We start from the raw sequence: 20,652 nt of genomic DNA, 5'->3' as shown, positions 1-20,652 counted from the left end.
CTGCCCATCTCTCTAAAAATACACTGAACAATATATAAAACCCTTTTCTTCATGGGAACTGAGAGACATTGCAAAGGAAACATGGAAATCAAGACGCTGTAACAACACTAACAACTTAAGCATAGAAACTACGGGCTTTGTTTCCATTTTTAGAGGCAAAGTTGACAAAAAGCCACAAATATGAATGTAAGAAGTGAAATTGATCACAGTAGAACCCAGTTAATCTGCACCACAGATGACACTGCTGAATGCTCTTATCCAAACTGATGTGTAGTGACTGCGCTTTTCTGTGTTGCTTAAGAATGTGTGACTTCTAGTGAAAAGCATGGGTGTTAGTAACCTGTTTGCGAAATGCTCTTGTTCCTCAGCTGCAACAGTAAGATGCTCTCCATACAAGACTGCAAAATATATGGTAGAGCAAAGGAAATTCTGGTCGGAGCTAGATAATGATCTATGCATCGCACTGAGTTGACAAGAATCAAAAACTTGACAGTTCATTGGAATCTACTCAAATATGTAAATTAATTTGTTTCGTAAGATAAACAAAATATTTCCTTGAAAAGATTAGATCAGTTTAAAGGAAAATATTGGCAGCATTGTGTAAACTTCATCTCTGATGTTGTGAAATTAATAATGGTCGACACATTTGGCTGAGCACTTTCATATTTTGTCTACATTTTAGATGGACAAACACACACATATCCATCTTTTGTGGACCTAGAGCTACCCTGGGGACCAAAACACAACCCACAGACGCCAGACGCCATCATTCATATGTTCAAGGTCAAGGGTTAGGGTGTGACCTCTGAGGTCAACTGGCAGGCAGTGTGTGTTCACACATGTGGATGTGGCCTGAAACAGATTATACTATTAATAAACACAGCTGTTAATAATCTGTTCTGATGGTATTACTTCATCATAAATACCACCCAAAACATATTTTTTAATAGTGCGTACTATATGATAACATCGAGATATAAAAAGTGCTAGATTCATTGAGAGTAAGCTTCAATCTGCACCTAATTAAACCATTTTTCACACATCTGTCACCAGGGTGGGTCAACTGCACTCTGACACAGACCCTGTGTGAATATGAGACTGTGTATATATGGATTTGCATTTACACTCACACACTATACACACAGAGCTCCAGGACAGTGCACACAAACAGCAGTGCGAGAGAGAGAGGAGGGATGGGAAGAGGGATTAGGCCTATAAAAAGGTGTCTGGTTTCCCTGCCTGAGGGCTGATAGCAGATATCACAACTCCTCGGAGTGGCTGTACACCTCATTATCAACATCATGCTCCCTCACAGCTTCCACTGGCCTCCATAGCCATGGGCTGTCTCAGTGACACCAAATATATGATCCGTCTCTAACCTTAGCTGAAAACAAGGTGCTTATACACAGAGTTCACCAGGGGAAACTTATTTTCAAGGCAAATCCAATCAATTGGTCGATGGGGTACAAAAATAATCTACATGTCATCTCTAGATTTCCTAAATCAGCTAAAGTTCAATGAGTGCGCTCTGCCTGGCAGCCTAAATGGGTCTTAATGCTAATCAAAGTTACACAACATAACCAAGCAAATTAATTCCTGCAGTTTGACTAGGGGTGTGGTGATAACCACAGTATTGACATTAGAGCACGACCGATACTCAAATTTTGGGCCGATGCCAATATTGAAGAAGGAGTAGGAAATTCCAATCAAGATATATCAGCTAATATACACACATTTCTTGCAGTGATCCCTCAAAAGTGGTGATCAAAAACTTGTGACAATGACATGTAACAGAGGTTGGATATTTTTACAGTTTGACTATAAACCTTGTCATCCAGACACTTTTGACAGTATTCAATAATTCAAACAAAGCCTCTTTGGCTGCATTATGAGCGTTTCCCACACCTAGACTTGACTTAGGCGGGTGGCACCCAAGTATATTTGGTAACCCATTTTAGCATTTTATAATTTTCATTGTTTTTTATTTGTCCAAGAGAGAACAATGCCATCCGCGATCTGCCCTCGCTCTTCTCTTCCGTCTACTGTCAATCACACATGCTATGCAGAGAGAGACGCTCTCTGATGTTAGATCTACATTTACAACTAGGCCTACATATGCTTTTTTGTACAATCTTGTAAGTGTGACTGGTTGTTGCAATGTCATTTGGTGCGCACTGGTTTTGATTGGCTTCATTGACGCATGGCTCACCTGCTGTTCTGACAACTGAATCGCGGGTGAAAATTTTAGAAAACACGCTGTCAACGAAAAAGCAGAAAGAAGAGAGAAACTGAAAAGCGAGGCAAGCCAGAGTGATTAAGGTGGACAATTAAAGCAACACCAAGTGATGTAGGCAAACTCTTACAGTGATTCTGAAGAAAGATGGTTGCCAAATACTATACCCATAAATACTGATACCGAGATCACATGTAAATACCATATAATTGAGGCAATGTGTGTTGTGTTGAACTCCAGATCAATTAAAAGTAGGTTTTCAAAACATCTTCAAAAATGAAGCATGAATCTGAAAGTGCATGGATTATTTCATAGAAGCAAAGATCTAGCAAGTGGTGCATTCAGGTGCGGAAGGTACTCATGTTGATGTGTGCGAAGGACGGAGCTGACAGCCACCTTTTGTACAGCTGACATGAACTGACACCTGTCAACAAGCTTATTGATATTCACCAGACACAATAAGCAAAGCAAAATAATGGGCTGGCATTGCCATGCTAACCTGTTATCGAGCTCATAAAAGACTTCTGAGAAGTACCAACTCATGCCTAGGAGCTTTATTTCGTGAAGTCCTGCCAAAAATCAGCACTACCTGAAAGACACAAACAGGCTGGGATCGAGACACTGTGCTCCTTGTTATAGTTACCTGTGTATGGCGTGATTTCAAAATTTTCAAGACCGGACAGAGAAAAAATGGGTGGAAATAACATGTCTCACCAGGCAAGTGAATGTGTTTGTGTGGAGGGGACTAAGTGAGAGAAATTTGGAAATTCGTGCCCGCTGGCTACATTTGCCCTGGCAGCCCGATGAAAAAAATACCTGCATACTGATGTCACAACCCCAACACACGCTGTTACGCAGTTATAACAGACACCAAGCATAGACGGCAGACTTTTCCTTTAACTCATAGGCTCACTTCCTCAGCTGCACCGTGCCATGCTGTGTGTGGCCTGCAGCGAGGGTATTACGCACACATCCTTCACGCACGTATTTAATCATTGAGAAAAAACTGTCGCAGTGAAGGCGGGCCAAGTTTGGGCAGTAAACTCGTATGCTAAGTCAACCCTGGACAAGGTCTTCAAAGAGGGGGTGGAGGCGAGAGGGACAGTTAGAGAGATGTAAATAAGGGGAAGACGAGTGGACAGAAAGTCTCCCAGACAACAGAGAGATGTGGAGGCTTGCTCTGTGTGCTTGGCACTGCTGCCTGGCATGTGCCACCATGCATGCCAACAATCGCAGCAGCCAACTAGGAGTGGTGAGGGCAGAGTCACTACAAATATATGGAGCTATGAAGCAACCACAACTATCCACAAGGAAAGGGAGAGGATATACAAGCAAAAGAACAGAGGAAGATCAATATAAGACCAATGTGCAGGTTGAATTTCTTACCGGATTTACAAAAACTACATGGCTATGAAAGTAAAAGCAGTGTCGTGGGCCAACTCCTGTCCACATGAAAGGGCACAGTGCATGATTGTGGCTACATGACTAATTTTTGTTATTCGAGTTTGCCTTGAATTTTAGGGGGAGTCCATTCCCTTTCTTGCAGGCAGTTCTATTTACATGCTCTTTGAATTTTACTGCACTCCACCTAAGCCAAATGAATGTAAAATCAATGTGGAGAGCATCAAAACTAACTAAATGACGGATCTAATGGTTGTAACTAGTCCCTAGTGGACTTCTTCAGCGAGATATGGTAATACTAATGGTCCAAAATGATGTGAAACTGCATTTTTTTTAATAAAGAAATGTACTATTTCCCTATATTTTAGGGAAGGCCCCTCTAAACAGGGCTCTACGCTGACATTTTTCTCCTAAGTAAAATATCTGGGAGCACAAAGATATATCTGGGAGCACAAAAAATATTTATTTATCAATGCTTAACACTTCACACTTAAATAGGCAGCACAAACAAAATTTTGATTTACAGTGTTTGATTTCATTTTTTTTTTTCATTTCAGGCAGCACAAAACAATTTCTTAAATGTACAGTGTTTGATTTCATTTTTTTCATTTCATTTTGTATCCAATGTGTACTAAACACAAAGGATGTCAGTTGCAGTATTTGCAGAACATCACTTTGTTGTCATATTGAAGCCACGGGAAAGTTTTGAGACAGTTTTCGTTGAATTTGTAGGTTCTTCCTCCAGTCGGTGGGGCAGCGGGGACAGGGTCTTCGGTAGCCGCCATGGCGTCAACATCAAGGCTAGCGCTAGCCCCACAACTTCCGCCGCATCACTTACAACTTTCCACTTTTTCGGTTCCTCCTCTTTCTTTCTCGACTTATCTCCCGATTCCTCCTTCTCATTGTGCTCCTCTCGCTTCCATTTGAAAAAATACTCAATCGATTTCATCCTGCTTTCGCACTCTCTTCTTCTATTTCTTCTACGAGTTAAAGGAAGTTCACTCTTTTTTTCCCCTCCGTTGACCTGTCACCTCTCGCGTGACACTGGTTGTGTCATTACAGAAAACTACTGTGATTGGTGCTTTGTGGCCAGAGGATTGTGGGATTTGTAGTTTTTGAACGATCGCAGTAAAATAGGTTGTGACGGTAACTTGTGGTTGTGATGGTAACTTGTGACCTTTGCTCGCACACTGTGCGCCGAAATCATTTTCCCGGTTCGCACATACATTTTTTTTTTAGGGGCAAATGCGAGTGAAATGCTCGCACTGTATAGCCCTGCCTCTAAACCCAAATTCTTGGGTCTAAGCCTTTCACAAACCTAGGAAAACACTGGATGTGAAATCCATCTTTAGTATGTCACATATGACCTTGCTTGGCCCTTCTTTCTTACATGAAATAACGTCCAAATTTCTTTGTTTTGAAGTAGGCAAACCACTGACCGAAAATGAGTCAAACACAGCTTTAAGCGTATATAAAGAATTTCTACTTTCAATATCTCCCCTAACATTAATCCACTCTGGTTGCCAACCTAAAAGAGAAGGGCAAGATGAAACAAAAGAAAATGAAGGACGATGTGATCAGAATCATAAAGGGTCTTGAAAATGATCTTTTATAAGAATTTAATGTTGCATGAGCAGATAGGAGCTGAAACAGAGAGAACTCAGTTGACGGAGTTAACGGACTACTGATGAGCTGTCCGACCCACAAGGCTGACTGACTGCAGATGGCAGAGGTCTGGTAGCTGCCCTGAGACGCCCCGCTGGAGGCAGAATCAAGGGCAGGGCTCAATGGTGTGTGTGTGTGTGTGTGTGTGTGTGTGTGTGTGTGTGTGTGTGTGTGTGTGTGTGTGTGTCAGCGTGTGTGTGTGTCTGTAGAGTTGGGTGGGTCACATCAGTCTGCACTTGCAAGTGCCTCCATACACAAATACACACACATACACACACAGGGCACCAGCTCCATCTGTCTTTGACATGGGAGAGCTTAATGACAGAGGCAGAAAAGCCAAAGAAAAGGCCTCCTCGTTCTGTCTCCCTCTCCCTCCCTCCCTCCCTTCATTTTCCTTCCCTCCATCTCTCCCCCCTCTTGACCGCACTCTCCGACATCAATGCTCCATATGGAGCTCTCTGGACAGACTTTTAAAACTCTTCTTGGCCTGGCACACAATCAATAAGACATCTAGACGTACACTCACTTGCACATCAACGGTACACATTAACGAGTGTAATCTGGCGCGCAGGCTGGAACATACTCCATTACTTTTGCACATACAACATGTCGTGAACACAAAATAATGAAATTTCCAGTGTGCGCTGTGGAGCCAACCTGCACTCACACACACTCCCTTGATGCTTGTTCTATCTTTAATGAAGTCTCCTTTGTGAATCCCGCAGCTCTGACTGTTTTCTCTATACTGTCGTGCCACCTGGCTCCATTCAGTCCTCAGATAACATGTGTCCTCAATCGAGATAGTCCGACACGTCTGACCAGTCGCAGTGGATCTACAAAGAGGTCATCGCCGAACTGATTTGCCTCAATTTAAAAAATTCAATAGAGAACACGGTATTACTGAACACAAGGTAAAATCACCTCACCTGGATCTGATAGAGCTTGAGCTCTGGGCCGTGAATGTAGAAATGACATGGGCAAATCTGGGGAGATTTGGTGGAGGTGCATTTTCAGAGTCTATGAGTGTTTTCTGCTCAGACAGAGAGATGATAGAGGAAACACAAGAGATGTATTGCATCATCACACCTCCGACAGTTTGAGACGCACAGCAAAGGAACCTCTTCAGATACCAAAAGTGTGAATGTGGTTTATGTGAGTGAAATTAAGGTTGTTCAGATACCAGTATCCGAATGCCTCTGATACCAGCGCAAAATGTTGAAATCAGGATTGCACTCGTCTCTGCAACAATTCAACACCACATCATTTATGAGAAGTTTGCACGTACTCAACTCGATGAGTCAGTATCAGGAAGGAAAAAATGCTATTGTTCCATCTCTTAGTGAAATTTTACACTTACATTTGTCTTTCTTTACCCGTGAGTTAGAGCCCTATCAATATCGTATTATTATTGTGATATGAGACTCCCAACAAATAGGGGCAGCATATCACAAGAGTAACTGCTAACCGCTGCCAACTGTTTTAGTTTTATACATCGATGACTGTAGCTACTGTTAGCTTATTAGCTAATTTGCCGTGCAGTTAGACAGACCACAAGGGGCTAGCTGGATTGCATGCAAACTTCAGTAGAAGTAGAAGTCTTATACTTGCACAATCTCTCTTTTTAGGACTATAATAAACATGAGTTTTTCTGTCCAATCTTGTCAGAGTGCAGATACAACATGTCTGTACACACAGAAAAAGAAAGGCATCAGTCTGTACTGGGCTGAAAGTGTATCTAATCAAGAGACAAACCAACCACAACAGTATTTAGGTTAAGGACAAATTAAACAAAAGTACCTTCTGGAAAAAACAAACTTCTTGAACCACTAAGTCCTGAACAGCTGGTTGATGCAAGTCCTCTCACTCACATTATAAGTGTAAAAAGATTGGAAGAACAAGACAAAAGTCACATGGGCTGTTTTAAGTAAACACAGCCGCAGGAGACACAGAACAGAACATTTTCATGCCAAGCGCAAAGACGCACAGAAAAGTGATCTCACATAATTAGACATTCATAAAAAAAAACTGCACTGAAGTGACAAGTGTGTCTGTAGCCAAAGAGCCACACAGAAACGCTGGGGTTTAGGGTTGAGACGGGTCATGTGCTCTGGGGAAACTGTCAGGAGAGAGAAGCGAGGGATGAGGCGAGGGAGCCTTGAACCCTGTATGAACCACCCTTTCCCGCTCCCCTTTCCCCGCTTCTCACTCTCTGCTGAGCTGATGACTCACTGCTGGAACGAGAGAGGGAACCCAGGGGGAAAGGATTGTGAGTTGTCGAGATCGACCGCAGCAGCACTACTGTAGCTTGTGCTCTTGTGCACAACAGCCGACAATGAGGGAGCAGGTAGTGTTTCTGGTAAAGGATATGATAACCACACTGGCTGCTGTGAGGATCAAACTCAAGGCCTACACTCTGTTTGCACACATTTGTTTGCAAAACACGGGGCTGACCACAAGTCAACAAGTGTCAACCATTGATTCCCTTTTATAAAGCATGTGTTGGTGCACCTTTGCCTTTCGAAAGCTCAGCGACTTTTTCTTGCATTGCTGGAGGGAACAAAGGAACTGCTCTGCACTCAAACTTCTCAGTTTGCAGAACAATCCATCCAATCCTTGTCAAACTCTTGGATTTCAAGCTAACAACTGGCGCAAAGACAGAAAATTAATCAGCAGCAATAATGAAAACAAATTCATCACCGCTTCCAGATAGCGTGAGGATGTTGCTGTTTTTTTTTTTTCTCTTGTGATGATTAATTGAATTTCTTTGGATTCTGATCTTTTGGTTGGAGAAAACGAGCAGCTGAAGCCCTGGGACACCGTTTTGTCCATGTAAATGTCAGAAAGTAGTGAAAAATGTCCATCACAATCAGTTAAACTAGAATGGCATTCAGTAGAGCAGATACATCTCCTTTTGTACTCACTCAATGATAATAGACACCCAAACACACCTAATACTTTTCATTAAGATCGATGCATTACTCTCTGAGAAATTAATAAAAATGTTGAAAGACATCCTTTCTTGCAATGTTAAAGAAAGATTAAAAAAAAAAACCTGGATCTGTCCCTTTATCCAGATGCACATTAAAAGTGAATGGGGTCTATTCTCGACTGAGACGCATCCTTCATACAAGTTTCATGGATATCTGTTCAGTATTTTTTTGTAGTCCTGTTGACAAACCAACCAACCAACCACCCACCCACCCACCAAACGGACACAGGTGAAAGCATAACCTCCTTGTACACGGTCCACGTACACTACAGTCAGCTAATAGGGCCTATGGCTAGCTGAGCTAACCTGCTAATGGCATGTAGTCACTACAGCAAAGAGTATAGAGAGCTGCAGTACATCTTAAAAAAGCTGAAGTATGTTGCCGTCTTGATTTAAATTATCCTATTATACTTGTAAACACGACAAGAAAATTATCTTAAGCTTTATTCCACAAAGCTCAGAGCAGTTAGCTTCACTGGGGCTTGTGGGGTTTGAGTGCATTAGCAAGGCAGATGCTTGTCATCACAACTCTCCTTGTTGAAAGGTGGCATTCCTACTAACTATGCAACCCTGTTGCCTCCTTACTGAATTTCACTCTCATTTATTTTCACCCGGCATTGATCACACTGCACAGAACAGTTCTTGTATTTGTGCCTTGATTAACCCACACTAAAGCAACTCCTGAAAAGTCAACATTCCTCACTGAAGCCGCCGACTACCTGAGCACCCAGGTGCTTCATATCATGCAGCCATTTGAATAGTGAATAAGTTTGTTGGGAACTTTTCTTCATCATATAACTAGTGGGTTGGCCTTCTGACTACAATGCTGCAACTTAACAAATACTTTTTTTTACTGATGAATCGAGCAATTATTTTTCTCAATTTTGTCCTACAAAATGTTGCATAAAGCCGAGAAATGTCTGTCATGATTTCCCAGAGCACAAAATGTCAAACTATTCAAAACCCACAACACATTCAATTCATTGAGTAAGAAGACCAGCAAATATTCACACTTGAGAAGTCAGAACATGTGAATTTTTGCCAATTTTGCTTAAAATAAAAAGACTGCAAGTTAATTGAGTACCTAAGTAGTTGCTAAATAATTTTATGTCAATCACCTCATTGATCATTCAACTAATTGTTTTAGCTTAATTCAATGCATTCTTCTCCTGATTAGTTGTTTTGTTGTGAAATATTTACAACATTTTACAGATTTTATGGTCTAGGACTATCGACATATCATCGAAATCACTCGCAATCAATCGCAATTTTTGGATTACGTTAAAATGCGTGACAGACAGCATTATAATGAGGTACTGTGGTGCTGCAGAGATGCCCTTGCCTACAAATCTTGTTGTCCAGATATAAGAAAACAACACACATGTTTATCTGGCTCAGACACAAATACATGTCTAGTTCTTTCTGTGACAATGAAAATTGTAATGACAAACTGATCGTGGCTCACAATATCTGTCAAAACTAATTGCAAATTAGATTATTTTTTTTTAAACAGATCTTGCAGCCCTAGCTTTGGGTTTGTTTTGTCCAACCAACTTTCCAAAACCAAAAGATAATTGGATACAATGATATAAGACAGACAAAAGCAGCCAATCTTCACAATTGGAGGAGCTAAAACCAGAAAAACAATTGAAATGAATAGTAGGTTATCAAAATACTTGCCAGTTAATCGATTGAATAGCTACTCATTTCAGCTCTACAACTATATGATTGTATCTTTCCAGCGTACAAGCTTTAATTATAAAAAATGGGACTGTCGAAAACGAGCCACAGTCTCTCTGGACATCTATCAGCTCAGGCAAACTAACCACTGTCTTGCCCTGCCCTTGCCTCAAAACCACCCAAAGGACCGGCTGCGCTGCAACAAGAGAAAAAAATAGAATTCCTGGCAGAAACAGAGAGCGAGACAGAGATACACACACACACACACACACACACAGAAAGAGAGAGACATGACCTTTAGCCCACATGCTGTGAGATGATCCTCAGCAAACCAAACCAAATGTAGAGACCGCGACACACTTGTGTGTGTTAATGTATGTGTATGTGCAGTTCAGCAATGACTTTGTTAGCTCAGGACTGCTGTCTGGTTTCACTGTTATTGTCATGGTAGGGAAGGGGGCTGTTGTTCCTGCTACATGTTCCTCTTCAGAACTTGCTGTCTTTCTAAAATAGTCTGCTCTGTCATTAACAAGATGTGAGACAAAAGATGGTTTCCTAAATCCTAACCACACACACACACACACACACACACACACACACACACTAATTTGTCTTGAACCTAGAATGCTTTCAAAAAAGTAGAATCTGTTCGACTCTCATGCTGGGAGGTGAATAAAAAAACGCCAGTTGGTAAATTATGGTGAATCGGGGGCTCATTTGTCTACAGACACTTAGGCGAGCAGGGGTTGAGGTTAGAATATTTGAGGTCCAATTCTAATAAACCCAGCAGGGTGATAAATAGAGAGACTTTGCTGGTGACTTATTAGGATAAACCAACAAGTTAGTTTCCTTCCATGAGCTCATGTGAAACCTCACGTACATTCTTGTGCAGTGCTTCCAACATGATGGCAACGGTAGAGAACATCGAGCTGTAGCCACAAGTGCAAGATGATCAACCACAACATGAACAACCCGGCTCTTCAGGAAAAAAAAAAAGCATTGTTTCCTCAACCACAATCAATAGACTGTTCCACAAAATGACACACATGTCTATTACTTCATTGTGATTCTAAAGCAAAGGCCAAAGCCTCCTGACGTCAACAGCCACAGGAATGCCACCAGGCGGATTCTTCAGTAAAACTCTCCGGCAGCCTTAGTTAAACAACCAGACAATGCAAAGAAACATTTGGAGATAACAGTGTGCCTTTCCTGGAATCCCAACCCCTCTCTCTCTCGCTTTGTTCTTTTCTGGAATATTTTCCTGACACTTGATAACTCCTTTTTGTGCCCTTCTTGCTCTTTCTCAAGGCCTCTCACTTTCAGAGGGTTGATGCAGGCTGCTGGTCTCTCCATGGATGCCATCACTTGCCTTAGAAAACACCAGCAGTGGAGGATGGCTTGCAGAAATCATGAGCTGGAACATGGGCTGCGACTAACCATTATACTATTGGTACTTATATAAACACTTATATCATAATATTAGAGCCCAACTGATTCTTGATTTTTGTCAAGTAACAGTTTTTTTGGAATAATTTCTCCCTCTCTCTCAAAAAAGAGCTTCATATTGGCACATATCGAACATATATGCCAATACAGATATATCTGTGATAGGCAAATATCGGCCAACTTGTCGGCCTCCACAAGATACAACGATATCCAAAAATATATAGTGTCATATCATGATAACGATGTATCCATATACATATTTCCCAGACGACAAATGGCTTCTTTTGTGAAACAAACATATGGCGTTAGATTTATGTCTCGCGAGTGCAATATAACAAGCTTGCGAGCAAATTATATTATTTCACATGCTTAGATAACAATGCAGGGCATGCATGCTGCAGAATTAAACTTTACTCTCGCTAGTGTGTTCTGCTTGTGTGAATTAACCTGACTTTTGAAAGTTTGGGGGGTGGAAACTAAGGGAGGAACTGGCCCTCTTATAACTGGTCACTTTCAGTGCCATCACAGCCACACGATTTCCTTGAACCTTGATTGACAGACAGACCGCTTGGCCTACTGAACACAGACCGGACCAAAATGTAACATACAAACAGTCCGAAAACCAAAGATTCTTCATTTAGTATCATAAATGACACAGAAAGGCAGCAAATGTGTCACTTTAGCTTAAAAAATTAATCAAAATGTCGAATTAGTTGGCAATTAATGTTCTATCGAACAATGAATCGTCTAATCGTTGCAGCTATACTGAAATATTCCATTTTATTCCAAGACATGCACAGATACATGCTGAATGTATCTATGCATGCTGAATGTATCTGTGCATCCAAGGTTTGAAGTTTAAAAAGAAGCCAGATTGCTTGCATGAAAAGATAAATATTGCACAGAATCTGATGTAAAATCTATTTGACAAGGTACCACTGAAAAGTCTGATTAAAATACTTGCACTGATGTCTTTAGTTCTAGCAAAGTCAATAGGGTAACTATAACGATGTCAATTCAAAGGCTCGCAAGGATCAATTAGCAGCAGAAGATGAAGTCATGTCTTCATCAATTACAAACCATTCACCTAAGGAGGATGAGATACTGCTCTGTGGCGTCAGCAGACTTTATATGATGCAACTATCAGTCCCAAGGCTACAACAACATTTCTTTCAGAGAGGTTTACTACAGGCTGGCCCGTTGCTTGCCACTCCCTCCTTATCGAATACAGTAATAGTGGCAGTTGCTAACAGCCATGGGAGGTGGCTTCATTAGGGGCTTTCCCAACACGGGAGATCCTGTGTATATTTGCAACCTTCCTCTGAGGGGATGAAGAAGCGGCTCTGTGTGGTCGTCAGAGAACAGACAGAACGTTCTGACAGCAGTGAGACCATTGAACAATGCCTCTGAGCCCTCAGTACCACAGATGAGAACAACAAAGCAACTATTTGGGCCAACAGGATAAGAAAATGAAGCTTTTCTCTTTAAGCCTGGCTCTCTGGTGAATTCTCCTGGAAGCTTAGAGCAGCATATTCTCATCTTATACAATATATCAGAGGCCTGGCATCAGTAATAGACAGCTTCAAAATACAGGCCTCCTTCTGTCATCCCGAAGGAGAAAAGAATTTACATGAAGAAAAACAAAGGAGAGAGACAGAGGAACAAACACAGAAGTGTCAATAGTGTTCACTTTGTATTCCTCTGAATTTCAGCTGCTCCACCATAGGAAGTAGGTAAGAGTTTTCTCACTGAAGCTGAATGAAAGCAAACAGGAGTCAGACAGGGGGAACTGGTTCATGTTTTCTGAATGAAACATCCTGAATGTGGAGGGACAGCGGGGGCAAAAGCTGCTGACACAGTAGAAACCACCATTCCCTTGGCGAAGCTGTAATCGCTACAAACAGCAAAGGAACAGGGGCAGGGAAAGGCGAACGCTGGGGCTGAGGAAACTCTCTTGGAGAAGAGTGAGCGCGAGAAAAGACGCCGAACCACTCCAAAACAAGAGTCAGCGGATAGGTACGTACTTCCACCGCCTGTCACATTTGCCTCGTGTTAGCTTTCCGTCTCCCTTGTCTTAGCTAAGCAGGAAGCAGATGCCAACAACAACACCGAGAGGACTTGGGCCTCTATCAAACATGACGCCAGGGCTGTTTTCAAAACCACACTGGCTTTAGATTTACATCAGAATGTTCCGTCCCATCCTCGCCGAAGCAAACAGCAGCAAGATTTTTTGGAAGACCCAGAGAAAAAAGTATGAGCTCAGACTAATGCATTCCAAGTCTTGCACAAGTAAATAAATGCCCCATTGTCGTGGCTTTTGTACGAGAAATCCAACCCCTTTATTAGGCCCAAGGCTTGGAGCCATGAGGCAAAACAAGAACTTCAAAAGATCACTTATACCATTTTTCCTTCCTGAACTGAATTCCAATACCTGCACTTTATGTATCGGCCGATAACAGCTGTACACTACTCACCCTGTATGGATGGTTTGTAATGGATGCGCCCGAAGTTACACAATTTTGCTCGCCATTCATGGATACTGGCTAGTTGTGCAGGAAAAAAATCTGTGAAGTCGCATATGAGACGCTGCTGGGAACTAAAGCTGCAACAAATAGTTGATTAATCTTTTTGGCGATCGAAAGACAATTAATTGGCAACCATTTTGATAATCGCCTAAGCATTTCAGTAAAGAGTCTTTGAGTTCTGAACTGTTGAACCGGACAAAAGAAGCAATTTGAAGATGTCACAGACTCCAGCACATTAGGAAGTATCACAGGTATCTCCGATACTTGTTTTGAAACAAACCTTAAATTTGGAGATCCACGATTATTGGCCTGGCCGATTATCGGGTCAAATATTAAGCTTTTTTTTTCGATTATCAGAATTGAGTTTTTCTACAAAGTAAAGGTAGTGGAGTAAAAAGCACAATATTTGCCTTCAGAATGTACGAAAGGCCGGGTCAACAACTCACAAGTAGCCCTAACAAATCTGTAAGGTCACACCCACAGAGGGTTTAAAGCCTGCAACTCCCCATCAAGCTAAAAAAAAAAGTGGGAATGATTATTTTTGCATCACAACTTTAATTTTAAAAGTTAAAACTATTCAAATGTGGTGTGACATTTGCTGGTCATCTGAACAACAAGACCTGTAGGCCAGGGTATCCCTGCAGCACCTTACAGTACTTGTATCTTTGCTTTGTCACAGATTTTCTCTTTTTTTGCAGCTTCTTACAGTTTGCATATTGCTTTTGGCCATGTTGCAATTTTGACTGTATTCAGGTGAATTGTGCCCCCCTAGCTAAGAACAAGCAGGAAAGAGGCAGATGTGCTATGATGGTATATCTGGTTTGTGCACACTTGAGCACGTGGCTGAGGACCAAGAACGGGGAGTGCCAAGCTGGCTGCGATCCAAGCCAAATTACGCAAAAATGTGCATTTCTATCCCCTTGGGTGTCTCCTGTGGTCGTTCCCCTGAGACAGACAGACGCACACAAACAGGCTGAATGGGGAAACAAGAGAATGAAGACACTGAGTCAACCAGGGCGTGTGGTGCTGTAAGAGGCCCCATCAGCACTCGACCAAACAAGTCGAATCTGAACCCTGAATGAAACTGTAGGCTTCGGGGGATATTTCAATCATGTGAAGTAATGGATATGCATGAACTTCCAAAACAATAGGCTACTGTAAGCATGAGAATAAATCCCCCTAAAGATGTCTGGCGGTGGCGCATTTGCTTTGGTGCTTTGCCTGCGACTTCTGTACAGCTTCCCCCTGGCCTGTACACCCCCTACCTCACCCTCCCACGTACACACCACACACTTTGAAGATTTTCACAGCTCTGGGTGGATATAGGAAAGCTTTGGAGGCTGCAGGATACTGAGGTGACACACAGATCAGGTGGCTTGTATCATCTCTGTCGTTAACCTATCCATCAGTCTTGCAGCATAGGTAGCAGAGTGTGTGTGTATGTGTGTATGTGTGTGTGTGTGTGGACATGGGGCTGCTGCTTTGAGGGGCGGGGGGCGGAGTGCCTTTTAACTCTAGCCCGAGCCTTTGCCACCATAAAGGTCAGCGCTTCGACATCTGCTGCTCTCTCTGAACCTCTCCTTTCATAAAGGGAAGCAGGGAAGAGGAGAGGACCCTGGGGAATGGACGCACGTGCACACACACACACATAAACACACGCAGATCAACTTTTATGTCGAGGTACACTCACCCACACACACACACTCTTTCACCTTCAACACAGCCACAGAGCTCACACCACACACTCATTCGCTCCTGCTAACAAATGCAAGAACACAAGGTCTGTGCCTCAAAGACAGGCTCAGTGGTATCATTACACCAGCACGGAGACGCTTGGCTTTTGGCCTGAAAGACTCTATCGGTTTTTTTTTTTTTTGGCAGAGGGATGGGAGGGGGGGTGAGCTAAATGGAATCCCGTCCCCCAGGGGCACAGCAAAGGCAGAGCAGTGTTGAAATAAGTGATTCATGCTTTTATCATCCCAGGTGAACAGTGCTGCTCTTTCAGCTATCGGTTTATCAGTTTCTCTGGCAGAGAGGAGGAGAAATTACGAAAGCAACACTGTCCTTTTTTTTCCACTTTTGTTTTTGTGCCTCTCACCTACATGAAGGGAGGTGATCGGGAGGTCTTCTGCCAATTGTGTCATTGTGGCAACATATAGTACTCTGAGTAAGACCAAGCTATACTGGGGGGGGAACCTCCTGGGTTTCATTTGCACATGTGCACAACACACTAGAGTATTACGACAGTTGTCAACTAGAGCTGAAAGGATTAGTCAACTGAGAGAAAACTGTACTCTGATAATTGATGAATCGTTTGAGACAAGTTTCAAGCAAACATGCCAAAGATTTGCTAGTGCCAGACTCTCAAATTTAATATATTCTGCTTCTCTCTGTGTTATATCTTTGGAAACAAAATGAAATTATTGATTGTGACAATAGACTAGTTGTTAGGTGCAGTCCTAATGTCATAAATTTCACTTGGCCTGTTTTCTGTTTTAAACAATTACATCCAGTGCAAAGCCGAAGTGTGGATCCAAAACATATATTAATGTGAAAAGAAGACTTTATAGCATGGTGTTCAACTCACTCTCCATAGCTTTTATAACACTATAGTAAAGCTGCAACGATTGGGCGATTAATTAGTAGTTGACGTCTTATCGGTTCACCTATTTTGAAAATTGATTCGGTTGAGTATTTCTTGCAAGAAGAAATCAAAATTCTCTCATTCCTGCTTATTAAATGTGATTATTTTCTGGTTTCTTTCCTTCTCTATGACAGTAAACTCAGTGTATGTGGACTGTGGACAAAACAAGACATTTGAGGACATCATCTTGGACTTTGAGAAGAGAACATTGATGGACATCTTTCACCTTTTTCTAACATTTTATGGAAATTAGTAGAAAATAATCAACAGATTAATCGACAATTTTAAAAATTGTTAGTTGCAGAACTCGACTGGAGTGTATGTTTGGCTTAAAATAATATTCCTCGTTGGATCCAAGGTACATGACACATTGCAAGGAAACCTAAGCAAAGACCACTTTAATATAGGCCAAGCAAATCAACTGTAACTGACATGAATTCAAGCCAATGGCTGCTGCTGTTTTTTTTTTTGCAAAGAACAAGCTACAAACCCTTCACAGCCACCTCACTCATGGAGTGAGTGTTTGATACCTGAAATACAAAGTGGATTTTGTCCATGCTACACAGCTCTTTGGCAATTACAGGAGTAGTATATTGAATGGTAGGCGAACTAAACTACAGCGCATAATAAAGTCCAGATTAATTAGTAACTGCCACCGACAGTTGTGCACATCCAGTATCAATGGTGTTCAGACACAAAACACACACTTGATGGTTGATAAATAGATTTCCAGACAGCAAACTAAAACTAGGAAGAAATAATAAAATGCTAAACAAACAAACGTTCTTATATGTGCAACACAGACTAAAAATATGACCCAGGACAAAACTCTCTTTTGAATTTAGTGACAGTGAAGTCAGTTATGAGCTACAACTTTTAAATCAGACAGAAACAGAAAACCACAGCCTCTCTGTAATACTATTACAAGAGAGTCATAATACCATTAACAAGCCCATGGTTGTGAGCCCCTCCCTGTGTAAAGCCAGAACCACTCAAACAGGGGCATGGGGCTGTGGTCGGGCTCTGTGATGCCTCCGACCGTTACTGTGAACATGTCCTGCCATCGGCTAAAAAGACCCCTTATGGCACTTTAATTTTCTGTTAAACCTCTCTCGCCCGAGCACACAAACCCACCCCATCTTCCTCTCGCACACTGACCCCCACTCCCTCTCCGTCTCCCCCCAGTCACAGAAAAACACACAGCCAAACACACACGAATCTGGAGATATCATCTGGACAGGTGGCCAGCCACCCAGACCTGACCCGCCTGCCCTCTAGCTCGCTCCCTCCCTCCCTCTGCCGACTCCCCCTACAACCCCCCTCCTCAACTGAAATCAGTTCAGGTCTGCTGGAAAGCCCCAAATGAACATGCACAGCAAACCAGCCCCCCCTACCCCACCTCCCCTTTTCCTACTAACATACACACACCTCCAACAAGCCCAGCAAATGTCTGTCACCCACTGCGCTGTCTGTGGGGATTATAGCCTCAACAGTGCAAAAAAAAAAAATAGGTTTGTGTCTAGCTAATGTGCAGGGAAATCATTTTAATCAGGGGTTTACTCCACAGACTGACAAACAGAGTGAAGGAAATCGGCTCACTGGGACACAAACACCAGGTCTAGGCTTATTTGTGTTCAACAATATGATCATATTACTGATGATGCAACGACGTACAAAACACGGCAGCTCTGCTTTACATGAAATATACCCTTGACATTCTCTATCATTTTAATGGGCAGTTTGAAAATGTTAATAAAAGGCAATTTTCCCATTAAAAAGCCCAGGCTGACATTCTTATCACAGATGTATTATCTAGTAGCAATTACTGAACATGGACTAAGCCTAATGAACTCTTTTAATTTTGGGAAATGTATCCATCTCAGAGATAAAAAAGAAGTTTAAATCTAACTCAGAAGAAGCAGCTGGTTATCCAATATTTAGAGCTCATCAGGGGGGACTTTATTTCAAGTTCTCCAGGGCAGAAAATGTCACTTTTATCACCAAAATGAGACACTAAATCAGATCTGAATTGTTTTTCAGTGCTGATAGGGTTAAGCACACATCACTGTAGGTGTTTATCAGTGAATTTTGTCCAAAGATGCACTCCTCATCTATGGGTAACCAGCGGTGGGATGAGGTTTTCATTAGATATGTGCTAACGAGAGTTTCCACGCAGATCGCTGTGAGAGTAGTAAATACTATTTTTCCAGCAGTGTCGTCTGAAGTCATAAAAGTACGTGCGTTTCGCCGCGTGTGGCAGCTCCGGGCTTAAATATTCACAGCAAAGCAAAAACTATCTCACGGCGTCCTCGAAATCACTCAACATTTTAAAAAACACTGCCAAAAAGGATGCCTTGCTCACAAAGCCGCAACGTGTTTCAGTCACATATCGCTAGCTGACGTCCATTATCGGACAGCTAGCTGTGTTAAGTCGTGAATCCAACTCGTACAAACGTGCTGGCCGGCTGAACGGTGGGCACGTTTCGGGAACAAATTCAGCACCATGAATTATACATTTGCTTTCAGTCGGTGGGGAAAGGGAGGCGGCGTGTGAGTTTTCAAAACCATGCCTCACTGGTTGTGTTTAGCTTCGCTGGCTAGCCCGCTAGCTAACAGCTCGCCGTTGTCTGGGAAGGGGAAAAAAAAAAAAAAGACCACCGAGGGTGAAGTATCGCTTAGCTGGGGCTAGCTCACAAAAACACTGCAGCAACAGTCAGCTCGGGCAAGTAACGTTCACTGGTCAAAGAAAAGCCACTCGCACGCAAACACACTGAGACAAAGAAATGACTTTAAGCCGCTGGACCAGTAGCCAAAACACCGCAGTGTGCCCGGGCTACAGCACATGTATTAAAATAAGCTGTTTCATGGCAAATAACTTGTATTCTCTTCAACTCCGCTCCCCACCACCAGCCCCGAATTTCAGACTCACCCTGTCACAACAGGCGCCATCTTCCACAAACTCTCACCAAAACTCCAATACTCGCGATATCCTTTCTCTCCCACAGCCCAACAATCCGCCGAGACAACAGAAGCAGACTGGAGGTGTAGGGACGAGGGAGACGGAGAGAAAGGGGGTGGGTGAGGAAGACAGAGAAAAAGGGGAGGCGGCGGGTAGCAGCGACAGAGAGAGAGAGAGTGAGCGAAAAGGGCAGACGCCACAACAACAGGCGTGGGAAACTTCGAAGATCGCGCGAGGGTTGGAAAACTCTCACAATAGGCGAGCACAGAGGGAGCGTCCCCTATCGCGAGATGTGCGTGGAGTGGAGTAGTTGTTTATCTTGTGGCGCTGAAATACTATTCCCACGTGTTTACCGGGTAATAAATTACAGCACCGATTGGTTTGGGGGGGGGGGGGGACGGTAGTGGTTAGGAAATCCTCGGTTTTCCCAGGCTCACACACATTTTGCATTATGCTTTCTGTCTCCTCATGGGCGTCTCTGCAGTGTTCAGCATTAACAGCTGCATGTAATTACAGCCAAAAGCTGATTTTTATTTTAACTTCCCAGTAGTGTATAGACAACAAGCAGGAGAGGTGATGAGACGAGCAAGGACACGCTGACTTTAAATAAGAGCAGGAATTAATGGAGGGTTTCTGCACAGCACATTTACAATTCCCTTGGGTAACATTGCAGTTCCTGTTTAGAATGTGGAAACAATGGTGTGAACACATGTGAATGGGCCATACAGGGCAGATTAGTGCCTTGCCATCACATTGGGGAGCCCCATGACCACCCTCCTCACAGCCCAAACCTCAGCCTCAGTACAAGGGAGGCTATTATTTAGAATGATCATGCTTGGAAATGTGGCATGGGCTTTATTAGCCTCTCCGTTTGTGACTGCCTCGGTTTTTCTCCTCCAGCCAGATTGCATTCTCAAAAAAATGTGTGAGTGTTATATCACCCCCGCCACAAACGGGTCAGGTCGTTCTTGTTTATCCGGGGAGGGGTCAGAAAGCCGTAAACCTTCATGTAGGTCTCTGTGTTGTTGTCTCGACAGCCTTCATTTAAATATGTTTGGCAATCTTTGTTCACCTTACAAGTGACTTCTAGTGGGAGTTTTTCCGACTTAA

General features: G+C 42.7%; 1 protein-coding gene across 1 annotated transcript in view; it reads right to left on the bottom strand.

Moving 5' to 3' along the window:
- Nucleotides 1–19,745, bottom strand: part of rbpjb (recombination signal binding protein for immunoglobulin kappa J region b) — a 49,974-nt gene extending 30,229 nt beyond the window's left edge. Inside the window, exon 1 of the mRNA XM_073475371.1 lies at nt 19,513–19,745. Within this exon, the coding sequence (XP_073331472.1) occupies nt 19,513–19,532 (20 nt within the window). The 5' untranslated portion in view covers nt 19,533–19,745. The remainder of the gene's footprint in view (nt 1–19,512) is intronic.
- Between the last annotated feature and the right edge of the window lie 907 nt (nt 19,746–20,652).

Source organism: Pagrus major, chromosome 10 (assembly GCF_040436345.1).
Source record: "Pagrus major chromosome 10, Pma_NU_1.0".
Taxonomy (NCBI): domain Eukaryota; kingdom Metazoa; phylum Chordata; class Actinopteri; order Spariformes; family Sparidae; genus Pagrus; species Pagrus major.
Note: the sequence above shows the minus strand (reverse complement) of the source record. Positions and strands in the feature narration are given on the sequence as shown.